The sequence below is a fragment of the Manis javanica genome, chromosome 7, assembly GCF_040802235.1.
Source record: "Manis javanica isolate MJ-LG chromosome 7, MJ_LKY, whole genome shotgun sequence".
In the NCBI taxonomy this organism is placed as follows: Eukaryota; Metazoa; Chordata; class Mammalia; order Pholidota; family Manidae; genus Manis; species Manis javanica.
This window is the reverse complement of record NC_133162.1, coordinates 55,511,142-55,529,656: the sequence shown is the minus strand read 5'-3', so window position 1 is coordinate 55,529,656 and position 18,515 is coordinate 55,511,142. Positions and strand designations below refer to the sequence as shown.

The 18,515-nt window shown below is 39.4% G+C and overlaps 1 protein-coding gene across 9 annotated transcripts in view; it reads right to left on the bottom strand.

Moving 5' to 3' along the window:
• Window positions 1-18,515, bottom strand: part of ANK3 (ankyrin 3) — a 661,312-nt gene that overhangs the window by 30,718 nt on the left and 612,079 nt on the right. For 4 of the 9 annotated variants that reach the window (XM_073241006.1, XM_073241007.1, XM_073241013.1 and 1 more), the window contains 8 exons: window positions 17,109-17,316; window positions 15,989-16,085; window positions 15,307-15,535; window positions 14,580-14,705; window positions 13,713-13,835; window positions 13,244-13,270; window positions 12,071-12,152; window positions 236-8,017 (listed from right to left, as the gene is read on the bottom strand). In XM_073241006.1, coding sequence (XP_073097107.1) covers window positions 236-8,017; window positions 12,071-12,152; window positions 13,244-13,270; window positions 13,713-13,835; window positions 14,580-14,705; window positions 15,307-15,535; window positions 15,989-16,085; window positions 17,109-17,316 — 8,674 coding nt within the window. The remainder of the gene's footprint in view (window positions 1-235; window positions 8,018-12,070; window positions 12,153-13,243; window positions 13,271-13,712; window positions 13,836-14,579; window positions 14,706-15,306; window positions 15,536-15,988; window positions 16,086-17,108; window positions 17,317-18,515) is intronic. The other 5 variants (XM_073241010.1, XM_073241011.1, XM_073241012.1 and 2 more) reach the window with 2 other exon arrangements.

Sequence of the window (18,515 nt, the reverse complement as noted above, 5' to 3'; positions counted from 1 at the left end):
TCTTCAGCATGCTTCCCTAGCTGTCTACAGTGTAGTTTTGTTAAAAGGAAGAAAGAAGAGTACAGCACATACAGATGACAATGACAGAATGAGAAACTACGGTTAAGTCACTCCACAGGCAATCACAACAGGTCATGCACTAGAGTCTACAAGTTGGAAAGTGTTTACAAACTATGGTCGTTCTCCAGGATGTGAGCAAAGAGCGCTCGAGAAACCTGACTGCCTTCATTCTCACCAGTCCGCCTACTGCTCCTTTTCTCACTGCCGGCCTTTTCACTCTTTGATTTTAAAGGTGCTGCCTCTGTTTTCTTATCTCTAGTAGACTTCGTTGTAACTGAAGGCGGGCCACCCCGGGAAGTCTCGGACAACGATGTGTTTCTTGAGGTACTGTCTTCCTCATCGGACAGCTCGGACTGCATCTTTTTGTCTTCTTCCGAGAGGCGGTCCACAAGCTTTAAGGTCTCACCACTAATGCCCTTAAAATATTCAATGGAATGTTTACATACTTCCTTAAGCTGACTCTTCTTAACTTTAACTGTTGTGGTGGTGGTGGTGGTGACACAGGTGGCTCTTACCTTTACTGGCAACTTGGATGGGAGCTGTTTGGCCTTGCCTTTTTCTGGCTGCCCTTGCTTTTGTGAGGCATATGCTTTTCTAACTGAAACTGTGTCATGCCTGTGTGTGTTTTTTACTGGGATTCTGGACTTCATATCTACACATGAAAAAGAGGTAAGCGTTTTGGTTTTCTCAGACTGACTAACCTTCTTCATTTTGCTCACTTTAATGTTTGGCGTATGAGTTGGTGGGAAGATAACTTTTGGTGAAGTGGCCTTTATGGGAAGCTTGGATTTTTGCCTAATTCCTACTGATTGCTTTGTCTTTTCCTGCTCTCCAGAAACTTTCTGCTTATCTCTTACACAGTGTCCTTGTGGCACCCCTGTCTTTTTTCCTGATAAGCTTTTCACTGGAATAGCTTTCTCTGTGGTACAAGTGGGTGCAGAGTCAGAATGTTCTGTCAGACCTACATTACTTATAACACTATCTGTCTGCATAGTGGATGAATCCAAATTGTTGTTGTTGTTAAAGTTATCTTTTTGGAAATCATGTTTTTCTTGGGGCCTAGTGCCCATGTGGCTATTGGCTGCATTTGAAATCACTGTTACAGCTTCATTCTCTAACCCCTGGCAGCTGGCCAGCACAGCTTCTATCTTATCTGTTACTTCTCCAGGGCCTTCTTTCTTCATGGTCATGGTAGATGCAGAAATTCCCATCTTTATAGGCGTGCGCAACTTGGGGTCAACTTTAGAGGTGTTACTGGCTGCTGCTTTCTCCAGGGAGCCACTACTGGAGGGGGCTTCCTGGCACTCTCCGCTGGTCGGGGCGCTGGGGTTAGGTTCGACTGTAGGCATCTCTACATTTCTCTCTAGACTGTTTTCTACAGTGGTGTCCCCTGACTGTGGCTGTGGTGTGGCAGTGACCATACTTTTATCCCCTTCCCCCTGGTCCCCTGACTTCCCTTCAGAAGTATGCTCACCAATCTGGAAAAATTGGAGCCTTTCTTCAACAAAATCCCTCTTGCTCATGTCAATTGCACCACTGCGAGTCATCTCAAACATTTTTCCTTCATGAAATGGGAAGGGGTTAGGCTCACTAGTTGGGGTACTTTCATCAGTTGGTGTTCTGGCTGGCGTTGTATCAGGGGTCGTTGCTGGAGAACGGTCTTCCACAGCCAGACCAAATGGCTTAGTTTCATCTTCCCGGGATTTACTGTCAAAAACTTCATCGTCCCCTCGGTTATTAGACCAAGGGTCAAAATCTAGACCTTTGGTAGCTACTGTTTTAAAAGGAGTGGCAAATTCTTCATCTACTTTGTAACTGAAGTAAGTATCAGGAAACACTGATCTGTCGGGATGTCTGCCTTCTAATGTGAAAAACTGGGCCCCTGACTTCTGATCAGTTTTGTCAGGGGTCTTTTCAGATGAAGAACTTTTAGAAGGTGGCTTATCTTCATCTGGTCCCATCCTTCCCTCCTCCTCAATAACTTCAAGTTTGCTTTGGCTGAAGGAGCGATCAGCTGGCTTCAGAATACCCTCTGTGGTCCACACATCTTTCTTAATTTCCATGGCTTGACTTGGGAGTTTAGAATCACTCTCTGTCAAGCCGTCATCCTCATCTTGCAAGTCATAGCCGTCCAGAGAGTCGATCTCTGTGGCATCTGTATCATGAGAAAACTCTGCCGTGGTAGCAATGGAACACTCCGTGATGGACTGGTCATTGTTCCCGTTCTGGGCAGTTTCATTCTGAGGTGAATCAAGGCCAAGGCCAAATTCGTTATCTTTTCCAGATCCACTAGTTTCCAGTTCTTTCTGGTCAGAAGGCTTGTCAGCAGAAGGTTTGGATTTTGTCATTTCTTTTTGTTCATTGTCTACCTCCTTTAATTTGAAGGTATATTTTTTAACTGGGACTGGTTGATAAATAGATTCATCATCACTCGAATCACTGACGTCTGCCCCAGGAGGAACTGGTGAAGGTGGCTGCACTCTGATGACTGGTTCCGCCAGCTGGTATTTGTCATGCTCATCTTGCAGACTGACTTCAATCATGTCAACCTCTTTTTCAGGGACATAATGATGTTTCTTATCTGACTCGATCTGGTCTTCATCCAGTGGTGGAGGAGGGGGAAATTCAATATAGGCAACTCTGTTATTTTTGGATCTTTGGTTAGAGTCTTTGCTCACACTGTTAGGTATTTCACGCTCAACTGTTTCCTCCACTGTAGTCTGCTTTAAGGAGGCTGACTTGGCCTGCTCCTCCTCCTCAGATTCCTCAGAAACTTCGGGAATTGGGCTGGGTTTGCCTGGTATATAAGCTATGAGTGAGTCTGGTGTCTTAGACGTAAATTCATAACTCACTTCCTCTGAACTGGGTGTTTCTGGGGTTAAAGGGCTTTTCCCAGAACTGTCTAGAAAGGAAACTTGCTCTAGAGTATCATCTTCTGGACTACCTTGGGGAGAAGGAGGCTGCTTTTGCTGTCTAGTTGTATAAAAGGTCCCCCTAGTCTCTTGGACTGTCTTACATTCCTGACTTACGATCTTTTTTACATTTCCCTGTTGTATCTCCTTTTCATATTGCTTCCCCACCTGTACGAAACTGACATAAACTGGTAAAGTTTTTATCTCTTTCCCTCCCTCTGTCTGGGCTAGTGGTGCAACTTTTTCCAATCCATCAATGGGACTGTGGTCAAATACATCGCTAGAAGGAGATTCCTTTCCTGGGCTAAACTCTAAAGAATCAGGAGATTTGGTGGGAGAGGTTTCCGTGTCATCGAGAGGTGGACATAAGCCTACAAAACTCTGATGTTTGGAAACTCTGCTGATTTCTGAATAGGTAACTTTTTCATCTTTTATAGAATTAAAGTGCTGTGTCTCAACTGTCTCTTTACTCAGACATGATTGGGGTAACTTTTGTGATAGTTCATGTTTTGGGAATGCCGGCTGCTCGCGAAAACCATCAGGAATATGAGAAGATAGCATTTTCCTTTCATCTGCAGCTCTGACTGGGATGTGTGACATGGCAGGACTCTCACTTTTCCTGGAAGGTTGTTCAAGAGGTCCACCTGGGTGTTCTCCTTCTTTTACAACATATTCCCTGTATAAGACCTTTTTGGAGGGAGATTTTACAGTCATTTCCTTAATTTCTGAGAGAGAACCATTTGTTAACAATTGGTGTTCTCTCTCAGTCACAGACACAACTTCATTTCTTTGATCAACAGTTTTACTCTCAGGGTGACCAGTGTGATTCTCTCTTACATCATGAACAAGCATGTGTGAAAGTTTTTCTTTCTGTGGCTTATTGTTAATGGCTCCAGAACTTTCCCATGTTCTAAAGACCTTTCTGTCCCATGGTCCCTTAGTTGCTAAATCTGAGGTTACATGACATGCCAAGTCTTTAGCCTGTTGCTCAGAAAAAGAGTCAGGCATTGCTTTACTTGACATCTCCGCTCTCTGTTTTCTCACATCGTCAGAGCCAGAATCATTTACAATAATCTCATTGCTTTGGGCACGCTCATCTTTAGCTTTCAACAACATAAAGTCGTTTTGTACAGACACATTTTCTTCTGAGAGGTCTATGGCCTTCTGCTGTTTTTCTCTAGCAAAAACTTGGTAGACAGGTAGCTTGCTCTCCTGGATTTTCTTAACTGGGATCCTGGATTGGCTATCAGGCTTTTTGTCCTCTTGAGACATGTCCTTAATTTTTGCCTGTGTGCCTTGTTCAAATTTTAGTCTAATGGAACTGAGTTTAGACTGTTTGAGCTGAAACCCAGACTGGGGCCCTTCTGGTGCTTTGCTCTGTGAAGTACTTTCCTTGGCTTCCTCGGTGGACCTGCTGTCCTCAGTCTGCTGGGGAAGATCCTTGTTCTCTGGACTGCTGGGCACACTGGATGCCTTGCTCTCGCTGGCTGCGGGGAGGCCTTGTCTGTCACGGCCATGCTGCCTTGCCTTAACCCACTCGTCACTGGGCGCCACCAGTCCTGGCAGCAGGGCTGTGTCAGGGCTGCTACCAGTAGAGCATGGAGGCGAGTACTCTTTGCCATTTCGAGGGCGTGGCTTTTTCTCTGGGGACCGCAGCTCATCGTTTAGCTTTTCGGTTTTGTCACGAAAAAACTGTGACACTTCAGTCAGTTTTTCTTCAGCTTCCTTCACAGTCCTGTCCACCCTATCTTCATATATCAACTTCTCTCTGCCTCTGTCTAATCTGTCCTCAGTAAAGCGCATCCACATGGCATGTTTTGGACTACTAACATCGCCAGAATAGTGCAACACTGTCACTTTATCAAAATGCTCATCTTTAGACACTTTACCTACACCATTTTCAGACACATCTTTACAGATTTTGGAGAGAATTTCTTTTTTGGGGGCAGTGACTACTTTTTCTCTGGACCGTTTATCAGACCGCTGTAACTCTGAGCTAGGGGGTCCTGCATGGTCTGTAACTGATTCCTCAGTATCAGACTGAGATACATCTAGCTTTTCTGACAGAAGCATTTTCTCAGCAAACCTGTAAGACTCCCCTCTTAGTTCTGACAACTCATCGTCATGGTATTCTATTGAGTGTTGACTCAAAAGCTTCAATGTTTTGTAAGAGTCATCAGATACGAGCTGAGCAGAACTAGGGCGACTATCTTCTTCTTGGGACACAGGAGTGTTTACTCTGGAAGACTCCAGATAAGAAGGCAGTGACTCTTCAGCAGTAAGTTCCTCTTCTTCTTGCTGACCCTGTTCCTCTGAACAAGGGAAAGCATCGTGTTTTTCTGGCAGAAAATCTTTTAGGTTAATATCTCCCCGGGATAAGTCTTTCTGATACACATACATTTCCTTTTCTGGATGCTTTTTGGTTTCTCTAATAATGACTTCAGTGGGCTCAGCTTGGTTACCTTTTTCGATGTGGACTTCTATTATACGCTCCAGTTTGGGTTTCATTTGGTTGTCCTTCTCTGCATGCTGGGCTGAGGAGTCAGCAGCAGACTTGGGACCATCTGGAGACACTGCTGACTTATGTTCAAACAGACCTGCCAGTTCTTTGGAAGGGTCCCGCCCAGACTGAAAGGCCTTCATAATGTCATGGACGGACATGGTTTCTTCGATCCTCTCAGAGGCACCTTCACTGGCTGGTGGAGAATGATAAACCATTCTGGTGGTTGTGGTTATGTGAGTCTCCTCTTTAACACGCATGCCTTTGCTCAATACTCGATTGTGGTCATCTTCTTCACTACTGGCTTTCATCTGAAATGCTTTAACTTTTTCCTTAATACTGGAAGTGGCGGGCTTTGGTTCCAGTTCCATAAAGGTATGTGGAGGTTTGGGTGACACAGGCTCTTCTGCTTGGGCCTGGGGAGCATCTCCAGCTGAGGGCTCATAGCTCCTGATGACATGAACCACTTCAGTTCTTGTTTCTGTGATAACAGGAGGGATGGGGACTTCATGGAAAAGTGGCTTCGGACCAGTGCTTTCAGCGCTTTGGGGGGCTGAAGGTGTTTTTTCACTTCTTGTTTCAAAGCCACTGTCAGACAAGGGACTTTTATCTTGGTCATGTTGAGAAAAGTCATCTGGAGACTCTAAAATGGTATCTGTTCCAAAAAAGGAATCAGCCATTTTGCATAACTCTTTCTCAGAGGTGGAAGGCCTCATGGAGGCTGGAGGCATTTTGAGTTTGTGTTCCTGCAAAGCGATCGCGGGTTTTAGAATTCTTTTCTGTCTCTCTTCACCATCCTTCTTTGCATCCTCAAACTTGTACTTTAAGTTGGTCAGCGAACTGCTCCCAATATCATTTGTCAGGTAATCAATGACTTTGGTCAAGTTGTAATCCTTTTCAGAGGTGGCCTTTGCTCTTCCTTGCACTCTCTCGGGCAGAGACGGAGAATGGCTCACAGCGGCTTGCTGTCGTGCTTCCCTTAGTTCTTCTGAACTAAATTCTATCCAGTCATCTTCAGGAGAATGTCCTTTGTCACTCTTTGGTGATTTGGGTGGTCCTTTATTATCGACACACACATCTTTTTTAAGGATTTCACTAACTTTCACTAAGTCTTCCTTCACTTTCTCAACAATTCTGAAAGGTTCTTCGTCATCCATCCTCCCCTCCTTTGGGGGCTCAGGGCGGAAGGGCTTCTCCTCAGGCACATCCGTCTGCAGTATGGCAGTCATCCGCATGAGGTCCTCTTTCATTTCAGCCACATCTTTTAGTATCTCCTGACTGGAAGATAAAGAAGATGCTGTAGACAACTTAAGGGCAGAGGGTGCAAGGAACATGGATGATTTAACTGGAGATGAAGTTCGATTGAAATGGGGCTGAGGATGCGTCTCCGTAGTCAATGTTTTAATGGGTGACAGCAAGGCTGCTGCTGATTTTGTAAGTGAATTTGAGTCTGGAAGTTTCTTTAATGCTGGTTCTGGCAAAACATTGACTACAGAGTATACTGGCACTGTTATTATTGATGAAGTTACAGATGAGGTAGTTGCAGATATTGACGACCCAAGAGATGTATAGAGTGCACTTGCGGAAGGAGTTCTTAGAGACTGAAAAGCTGATGGTGCTGAAGAAACATAGGACCTGAGTGGGGAAAACGGCATTGCTGTTGTGGTAGAAAACACTTTCTCAACCGTGTCCGTGGCTGCATTAACCACAGAGCTCACAGAGTTTGTAGCTGTAGACATTTTTTCCTGTAATGTGGCAGTGGCTTTGCATCCATTAATCAGAGTTGAAGATGATGGATATTTCAGAGGGGAAATAGATCCATTAACTAATGCTACCTCTGCATGTCCAGGCATCTGTTTCACAGGTGATGAGAGAGAAGAGGCCATGGTAACTTTAGCTGATGAAATAACATCAACTGCTGCTTTGGCTGGCGACGCCACTGACTTTAAAGGTGAAGATATGAGTGGTGCTGCTGATGTGATAATTGACTTAAATGGCAAACTTGAGGAATACATGTTAATGTTTGACTTGGGGGAGGCCGGGGGTGTCATAGTTATTGATGACCTCTCCAGGAGAGACCCTGCTGTAGTCACAGGAGAGGTTCGAGAGGAAAATGTGGAACTGGATGCCAGCCCTTTTAAAGGTGAGGCCTCCGTGACTGCGGGAGCTCTAACCAGGGTACCAGAGGGAACTTGGATATTGTACGGAGATTGTGACACCACTGTTTTTATTGGCGAAGAAATTGTCCGAAAGGATCTAATTGGAGATGCCACATCACTAATGGATTTAACTGAAGATGTAGTTGACGCGCCTAACGTGGATTTGATTGGAGAAGGAGTCGAAACAGACCATATTGATTTTAATGGAGAAGCTGATGGAGTATTAGAGGAAGAACTTGATAAGGAAGTGAAGCCCGACTTGGCCGGCCCAGGCACTGTAATCGGAGCTGCTGTCCAGGACTGGTATGGTCTTGTAGAAAAGAATGGCTTGTATGAGTAAGTGGTGGGGAGGGATCTTGTTGCTCCTGCACTCCGTTCAACTGTTTCTTAAATTTTAAAATGAAATCAAACACAAAATCAACAAAAATGGTTGAGAAACAGAGAGACCAGAGAAAAAAATTGGTCAGTAAACTTTGAAATATTACAGAAGCAAGTACAATTGTTTGCATGATTTAAGAGTGGAAGAGGCAAAACGAACAATTAAGTAAAAGAGGAAAAAAATTTTCTACATACATAACCAATCCAAGCTTAAAAATAAATTAATCAATAAAAAACAGAGCAATGTGAAATGAAAGACAGAAAAAGCACATTGCAACCAAATAGGCCAACAATGGAAAAACAGAAAACATGAGGAAAGGATGAGAAAAATAATCACAATGGAAAACTGGTCCCTTACTTCCTATTGACTTTCTTATGTGCTGGTTTTGAAAAATCAGTAGCCATTCTGTTTTGCCTGTACAGGTACATGTTGGTTTTGTGCAACCAGGTAACTCTTGTTTTAGTAATTTCTAATGTTCCCTCTTCTTGAACCTTTAGGTGACACAGATTGCACCTACTTAGAACCATAAATTGTGAGTAGCTATACATTAAATATCTAAAACTGTTTTTTAGAAAACCACTCAAGCCTATTTCATGCAGATTCTAAAATAACTTTTAAGTGACAGGCAACTGATGTGCAAACTGTGAAGCCACTGGATTTTAAATCTGTATCTTCCATGCATGATTCGGTTACACTTCACACCCATAAAAAGCCAATAAGAGCAAGAAATTTTCTGAGTCAGAACTTCAAAAGAAAAAAACAAAGAAAAGGAATGTTTGCATTTATCTTTTCCATGCAGTATATTCCTTTGGTGAAAAAAAAAAAGTATGAAATGATTTTTAAAATGCATGTGTAAACACATACAAATGGGAAAAAAACCCAGAAAATGTGTTTCATGGTTACCATAATAAGCAAGCAAAGCAACTGAAAACATTTTTTCATGCACAATATATCATGGCAAACAAGCCACTGAAGTAATACAATTTTTATGCCATATTATGCACAATATATAAACTTTAAAAATACTTCCACAAGAGTATTTAGAAAGAAGAGTACATTTTTTCCACGAGATGTGGAGTCTTGGTACCTTTTGAGATTTTAGGAAAATATTTAATACTGCATATTAAAAAAAAATCTGCAACTAAATATATCCATGTCTGGTGTTTTTTTCATTATGCATGAAAAGCACATAGTTCATCTCAGATTTTTTTTCATAATCTATTATACTTTTAATTCTCAAAAGGTATCACAGGGAAAATCTATAAAGCACAATCATAATTTTAACACCCCATATTTAAGTGTCTGTAGCAGGATATAGTATATATCTGTATATATGTTTATCAGTGGCAAAGGTGCCAAGTCTGGTGCCTTCCCAGAATATTCATGGGACTCACAGATACCCCAGACTCTGAAGCAGCCATGAGGCAGACCTATCACTAGGCAAGATGTATTTAATACCAGCATTCTTGGGCAATGGGACAAAAACCACACAAACGAGGTAAGCACATTGCCTCGGGAAGAGCAAACGCACACTCAATCCTCTCTACTTCCACAACGCTGACAGACAAACCGAGCTGGCCAGAGGTCTGGGATGCCTGCCAAGGGCTAATGGTCTATGTCAAAGTTGAGTACAGTCTCGCTCCCAGAAAGCACTGGTTCAGAGTAATAGTGAAACGCGAAGAGGAAATGAGAATCTGCTTCATCTTTTATGCTCCTCTTCATGCTCTGCTCGTGCCACTGCTACAATCCAGTCCTTGGATTAGCAGCTACTCCCACAAGGGTGAAGATTTTCATTCCTAGTGTACATTTAAATTCAAATATTCAGAACATGTCTTTTTCTAAACTTACATAATATTCTAAAGAAAAGTGGAAGAACGAAGGAAAAACCCATTCTTTACCCCTCCTAGCCATAATTCTCAACATTACATTGCTTAACTCCTCTGTAAACTCCACAACGCAAATGGAAGGTTTAGGGATTCCTTCAATTCAGTGATTTGGGGTCAGTGCAAAGACTCGAGAATTTATTTTTATAACTACCAGAAGCTGGCAGAGCAGCTCTACTTTACCACCAAAGGCTGGCTCCATCAAGCAAGTAAGTGTTATGATCCATGTCTACAGTTTTATACTTGGTAGGAAGCAGCCAATTTATGGATCAGTTACACATTTTATGCTTTAATGACACATATTTTGTGATATACTTTATAACAAAGGGAATTTCTGGATGTCAGGCACTGAATTAAACCAGAATTATTTTGGGGAGGTTGGTTGGAAAGGACAGGATAGTGACAGAAAAGTATTGACTTGGAGTTCTAACACCAATTCAGGGGCAATGACATTTCCTTAGGTGTCTTTTAGTCACTTCTTAGTCCATTTAATTCCTCTGTTTACCACCATTATGCTGCCTTTCATGAAACAGAAAAGTACCCTCTTTATTCTGTCAAAAGTCAAGGAAGACAAGCTATATACACCTTAATAGAAGCTAACCAAAAGTAGCAAAACTTTCATAAGGGGGAAAAATTCAATTGACTTAGCATATATCTGACCTTGCAACTGCCAAACAAATAACTTAGAGATCAGAATTAGATGGGAGCTCACCTACCCAGAGGTGCCTCTGACCTGAAGTCCATGGAGCCTGCCCAAAGCTTAAGGATGTTACCTGGGAGTCTCAACCAGCTACCTTAGGAGAGCCTTAGCCCTGGCGCAAAATAGTATCCAAGGAAAACTTCTAACCAGGAGATTTAGTTGTATTTAGTATAAGTGAAAAACCATCTAGTTACACACACACATATCTTCCCTGCTTTGTAGCACAATGGCAGTTAATTTTAGCCCTTACAGTTTTAGAAGGCATTTATGCTAGAGGAAAAACTTAGGATCTAGAACATTCATGCATATGGTAGGGTTTGATTTCTCTCATGCTTCCTCTTTTGTGTCTGAATATAAAAGCTTCCCTAGTAGGCAAGGAGCTATAGATTCTAGAAGATTATGCGAACATCATGTGAGCTAGGCAGTGGAGTCATTTCCTAGCTGGACATTTATTATGCTACGTTGGCCCACGGAAATGAATTCAGGAAAGGTGGGATAAACCAAAGTCGTAGATCTTACTAATAAATGTTCAATCCTTCCTGAACTCAGGTAATTGTAACAGGAAAAATCTAGAAATGATTCACTAATTTAAAACTAATTTTTATATAAATTCTCCTCTGCTAGTTAGAGCGGCACCACTCCACATCAATCAAACATAGTGCCTCTCTCAGTACTCTTAGTTCCTCCAGGTGGAGGAGTTATCCTGAGGGCTGTAGTGATCACCAGAGGTGATATCCACAGGATGATGGAGGAGAGACAGAATGAATGAATATGAGTGAATGAATCTGTACCTTGATACTTGTAAGCCAGTTAACAAGTTAACAATAACAATTAACAATCATTGAGGGAAGAGGGTTTAACCAATCTAGTAAAGACTGGCTTTAGAACTGATATTTAATAAAGGGCAGGGAGAATGGGCAGAGGGGTGGGGAGGGACAGAGAGAGGAGGAAGAAATAAGAAATCGGCAAAGAAGTACTACCTCAAGAAGGTAGAAAAATATAATTTTTGCAAAGTGGGAAGAAAAACAATCAGGACTAAGATATAATGACCTACCTATATTAAGAGAAATGAAATGACAACCAAAGTTATTTTATCATCCTTTCTACCATCTTGCATACATAAAAGTATTTTCTCTTTTGAGCACAGACATAAAGCAACATTGGTACAATGTTAGCTCCCAGCATAGTTAACAATCAAAGTGAAGTCAAGATTTTTAAAGATAAGTAATAGATGTTTCTAAAAAAAAAAAAAGACAGTTAAGAGTTTTAAAAAAACCTGTTTTGCTATGATTGAGGGGTGTTTGTATCTCCTGTTTTCAACTATATATAATATATTACTTAGATTTCACAAAAAAGTTTTCCTGCAGGCAGTTTTTCTTTTGCCATTAAGTTTTCAAATGATCCCCAAATGTATAGAAAAAAATGTCTCTTCTTATAAAAACCCACAAAGATTAGTAAATGTGTTAAGAAAACTCACTCATTCCAGGCTCAGTCAAGTAGCTGTAGCGCTTACGTAAAGCTAAAGATGCAAAGCTCTGTCTTCTATCTGTCTTCTCGGTCTGAAAAAGAAAACAAACAAACAAACAAACAAAAAAAGGAAAGACTATGTCCAGCTTTCTTATGACATTTTCATTGTTTCGAAACATTTTGTAGGATGGCATGTTGGTATCTTGTTTATCCATATTTTTCTTCCTATGGATTTTTCTTATGAAAATGTTATTTCTATTGTGATTCTACAAGCCCACCCCATGGTCTCAACCAAATAACCATTGTTTAGCAAATATAAGAGCACCAACACAGCAGACTACAGGGAACTACAAATAAAAGACAAGCATTACAGAGACTTCTGAGGCTGAGCAGTCAATTTTCCCAAATTCATTCATATTGAAAGCACATATATCACAATGTACACTCACTGTATGTGAGTACATTCAAGGAGAAAAGGGCACACAAAGTTTATTCTAATTATTGCAGTTGTTTATATATGTTAATAGGTATAAAGTATAAATGAGGAAATTAAAAACAAGTTAATGGTTTTATCTGAAATAATATTACTGAGTCTTAAGGTTGTTGATTCTTCTCAACATTACTGAGGTGTGAGTTTTAAAAATCCAGTTATATAGTTTGGAGAAATATTAGAAGACAAAAGGAAAAATTCATTCAAAACTTATTTGTCAACTACGTCCTTAAAAAATGGCCAATTTCTTAAAGTCGAATATCAAACATTTATCAATAGCCATTAAGCATATATTTTTTTATTAAGTGAAGCAAGTGTTGATTTGTACAATAAAATTTCATATACTACCCATGATCTTGATTTAAAAGCTGTAACACAGTGGATACTAGGTTAAAATATGTACAAATGTATATTTATACATGCCAATCTACCACATTTTAAAATGTTTAAAGAACTTTAGTTCCTTTTAAAAAAATCATTAGCTGAATTATAATCTTACTGAATGTACTCAAGTCCTCTTATGTATATGTGTAAGAAGATGGAACCATTAATATATACTCTTTATCTCACTTAAGCTAAGATCTGCAAAAGTATACATTTCCCACACTTCAACCCTCTGCAACTTCTTTTATATACAGAGATTCAATTTCTATTCTATGTTTGATAGAGTAAAAGCAGAAGTGTTCATATTACCTCATCATCTTGATCTGACTCTGTCTCCTTTTGATTCCAAGATGCATTGCAGAGACAAGGAATATTATAATGGACAGCAGGGAAAAGAATATCAGGATATGAAAAGGACTGAGTAGGGAGCACAAAAATGCAGGCTGATTTAAAAGAAAGCAAAGCAAATCAAAAGAAGCCAACAAAAAATATCAAGACCTGTACATTCATGGCAAATTAATGTGTGACATTACTGAAAGCATAAAAATCTGTGAACTACCAGAAGCAGAAGCAATATACAGAAGACTCCATTATACAAAAAACCGTAAGATTTTAACAGCACGTAACGAGACTTAATTAATCTACACAAAAAGACTACTAAAAACTTGTTTCAAGAGCTTTAATCATGTTACAAAGCATTCCTTAATTGTATATCAAGGGCCCACACTTCTTCAAGATCAGAGAAAGAAAGTTAAAATAAACCAGTATTTAAAAATACCTTTTTATGTGCTGGCAGAGTGATATTTAAGTTGCAAACAGCTGTTTGAGGCAGTCCTTTTGTTGTCTTTGGTTCTTTCAGAAAAGACAGACGACCACAGGGCTCTTGGCTGGTGTCTCTAATCTAGAAGAATTTCGGTAGTTGACAGTTACAGAAAGAGACTTTTCAAAGGATTCCTGTCTGTATATGAGTTAAGTATGCTTGTTTTATGGAGCCCTTCGAAAGGCAGGAAAAGTAAAAGATGATAACAGTTACATGTCAATCAAGGTGGTCACATTTAAACTCAGCAAGATTTAGAATGCCCAACTCCTGGCTTCAATGCAGGATTGCTGTGTCTGTTTGCCCAATCCTGACAATCCATAGTCTCAGTTATAGGCATTTTCTTCCTGGCTAATAATTTTTTTTCCTCAAAGCATCAGTTTTATCAACAACAGCAACAATAATAAAACCCCATCCTATGTCCTTCAGTTCTCTGGGGAGGAAGATGGTCTCTCAGAACGTCTTGGGCTCCATCAGAGATGAAGATGACGCTTGCATACTGAATCTGGATTTCAACCACGGTTTGATTACTGAGCATTAATCAGGTATGACACATTTTATTATTCTAGACTGTTTTATCTTAAAAACATTGCTTCAACATAAACAATCATTTAGCTGTTGAAAAGGTAAGGATTCTATTAATTATAAAGCTTTCCTGGCTCAAAAGCACACTTGGGAAGAACTAGGATAGAATCTGACCTTGTGCCTGTGAATTCCAGTTTGGTGGTATATTCAAACTAAGTAAATCATTAGAATATTTTCTTTGTATTTCTTATTTCTTTGTATTTCATTAATAAAAAATTCAGAGTCTCTTTGAAGATGGTTTACCTTGATGGAAAATGGCAATCTGTTTTCTTTGAAAGCATAGAAGTTAAAAACAAGTTGCTGCCCTCCTTTGGTAAGTGGGGCCAGATTTCCATAACAATCAACATAAATAGGTTTTCCTTCCAGAACCTTTAAAGTAAACAAAATACAGAATTTAACGTTAATGTAAGTCAAAGAACTTTGAGATTTTAAGTCACGTAATATTAAAAGACTGACATGTTTCTGTGTGACATTTGTCTCCTTATTAGGAAACTACTCGTATGGTGCTATTTGCCACAAAAAGAACTCTGTTGGCTCACAATTCATAATTGTGATAGAAAACACACAAGGCAGAATTACATATTTATTTTTGTTCTAGCAACTTTAAACATGTTTGAGGAAGTTCCTGACATCCATCACTTAACATAGCCTATGAAAGCTATTTTGACTCACAGACACAGGTTTAAGAAAGGAAAGTCGTGGTAGAGCAGCACAGACAGTGATCACGAAAATAAGATAACTCCAGCAGCTACAGGACAGCGGAGGCTATGGCTTTGGTTCATTAGTACTACACTTTTTAACTAAGATAACCTCAAAGACACACAAAATAGTTTGAGAATGAATCTATATCAGATTTTTCAAACAAAAACTGAAATCAGTCATGTCCTTGGTATTTACGGTTGAGTGCTATTATAGCCAGAATAAAATCCCATCTGGGGAATGTAACTGAATTAACTTATGAACAAGGTACCTCAATATCTTTGCTTCTTGCAACTTCCTCAAAATTCTCTTGCTGCTCTAAAGTTTTGTCCACTTTGTCGTCTGTCATGCAGAAACATCGCAGGGAGGATTCTACAGGATCATTCATTTTGGCAAAAACAACAAACTTGGCCATATATGGAACACATATTAATTCTCTGTACAGTTGTGTGGCTAATCCCACAGTTTCTAAAACTTGATGGCAGTCTGCAAGCCAAAATCTGAGAAAAACAGAAACAAAAACAAAACAAAGCAAAACCAAAAAGAAGTATGAAAATGAGGTGACTTAAAATCTGAACCTGAAAAAAGACCACCGTTAAAAAAAATTGGAGTATATAAGGGAAATGAACAAAACATTAACTTGTTCATTCAAACAATGAGCAAAGATGTTTACTCTTATCAAACACAGGAACTCTAAGTTAATTATTTGCTACAATTTTGCTAAGAAAATGCCAAGGATATTTTTCTCTTTTCTTTCCCGTAAAGTTCTTCTTACATATATCCACGATAAGCCTTCCTTTCTATTCCTGCTTAAAAATTTAATCTATTATTTTACCATTGGAAGGAGCAAGAATTTTTATGGGAGACAGTGGGAGAGAAAGGAAAATCCTATCTGTTTTTATGAATTACTAAGAACTTCTTATTAATGCCTTTGCAATCCTTTATTTCCATACCTGGCTGAAACATTGGTTGTAAAAGAGACACAATCCTTTATAAATGTCAAAGGAGTAGTTCCGGTGATGTCTTCCCACTGAGCAGGTGAGGTGCCCCCTGGGGAAACAACAGCAGATATGGTGACTCTATTATAGGGAGAAGCTTCTTGTAAAATTTTCACTGTCATCCTATCTTCCTGCATACCAATGTTTTGTACAACTTCAACTTTCAATTAATGACATGTACTAAAGGTAGTTCTTCTTTCTGTTCTCCTTTTACTAGCTTACAGTTATCTCCTTGTAAGATACTAGATTTTTCAAAATTACCTTTCTGTTGGGGTACTAATGGATGGTTTAAACTTGGAGCAACCACAAGTTATAAGTAAATATTATAAGTGCAGAGATTTGTTATTTCAAATAAACAATATACTTCCTTTATTTTTTATTTCTTAAAAAGGTAAGAATATCAAGAAAGTCAAGCAGCTCATTCTGTCCTGCCTGAGTCATTTAACTTTCCAAGGTAAAAGGGGAAATCAATCATTAAAAATATGCTTAAAACAAAACAAAACCAAAAAACAACCTATCTTAATCTTGGGCTTTCAGTTAAAAATCCTGTTAGGTTTATCAAATGGTAAATTGAACTCTGGATTCCAGAGGCTTATCACAAAATGTGTTCTCTTAAGTCTTGCATATTTCATCTATTGGATTACACTGGTGAGTAAAGTAGATGAGAATAATCATGTACTCTGCTTTTCTTTCCTCCTGGGGCTGTGGTGGAAGCAATGTTTTCGCCAAAGTCCATCCAATTTCCTGGTATCTAAGGGTGTTGATAGGTCTGCAACCTCTGTCTAGGTCAGAGAGATTACCTAGGTGCTCAAGTAGATTCAACAGGACTTCAGTAACCTTAAAAGGGTGCTATTGTTACTACACTTAATAGCAGGAAAAAATGATATCACTGAATTTTAAATGAGTCATGATATCACCATGTTAAGGAAATGATTACAGGGATAATAGAGATGAGGTGACAGAGAAGTAATTTTTTTTTTTCTAGTCTTAAAATGTTGGCATGGATGTTTCATGGACATATCTTCGTACAGACATGCTAGCATCAATAGCAAACACAGAAACAACTTAACCAAACCTGTGATGCTGCAGAGAAGGCGCAGATTGGGAGTGGTGTCCCCTTTGTACCCATTGGCTACACCTTCTCCTGAGGGTGGGGGTACCGGTATGGTCATTGTGATGGGTTTATGGAATTTCCTCCTCCTTGGTTCCACAGTGACGATCGGGCTAAATGTTGCTTTGTTTCCAAGGATCTTTTTCACAATTTCATCTGGAACAGGTTGGGCCTAGAGATGAAGAAAAGATCTTAAATGAAAGTGGACATTTTTCTTTCATTAAAAAGTTGACTTTTTAAGTGAGGAGGAAAAATACACAAAACTAGACAATAAGAACAACAAAGAAAAGTCTTTCTTCTTCAGCCTTTCTATTTCAGGAAGGTGTTAAAAAACAAATAAACAAAACCCAAAATAGCCTAACACTGTAACCTGAACTAGTGAGCCCAACTATTTCCCCAGAAGAACACAGACAGCATGGCCTTGTCTGAAATAGGAAATCAGATCTCACAGCAGAGAAGCCTCTTAGTCTAATCCCAAGTAAAGGGCAACAAATATTGAGTTCAGTGTGTTTTAAACTTATGCAGAACATTCGGTAAAACATTATAAAAGCAACCTGTACCCATGTAAAACTTGAAGTTTTCAGTTAGGTTAAAAAAAAAAAAAGGTGTTCAAGATTTCAGAGGATTTCCATTCTAGTCTACTAAGCCTAACTTCTTCCGTATGGTTTCTTTACCATTTGGTACAGTAGTTAGTATGGGAGATGGCTGAAGGGAACTTCACACCACTGAAATGGAAGGTGGTTTCTTTAGCTCCATGTGTTTTCTGAAGGCCTTCCTAAGACTGTGGAGTGCTTGACTCTGAGAAACCCAACTTCTTGGACATGAGAGGCCAGTCTCACAAAAAGAACATAACTTTTCATTAAACTGTTAATTACTATATTAATTAACACAAAGAAAGTGGCTTCAGGTTATTTTCCTTATTCAGGAAGTAAAAAAAAAGTATTGGTTAAGGTCTAACTGAAATAAATAAATGTAAGAAAGACCATTCTTGCCAACATTTTCAGTTAGTTTTCCAAACCAAGTTCCAACTGGTCTGGATAAAACTCAGTATTTATGGTTTACTTAAATCAAGCCAAAATTTGAAAGCTTGTACATTTCACTATTACTGATTTTTATGATGTGCCACATTATAAACCAAATAAAATATGGATTGTTTCTTTTTGATGCTTTTGCTGCTACACATACTGAGACCAATAATCTATGGTTAAAAAAAAAAGATCTTTCATCAGAAACCAAGTGATCAAAAATCAACTTTTAAGCAAAAAAACCCTAAAATGTGTTCCTTATTTAATAAGCCACTAAATTAACTTGATTCTTAAGGCTTTTTATTTGAAAAAGGGTTAATCATTCCCAAGATGACCTAATGCTTTG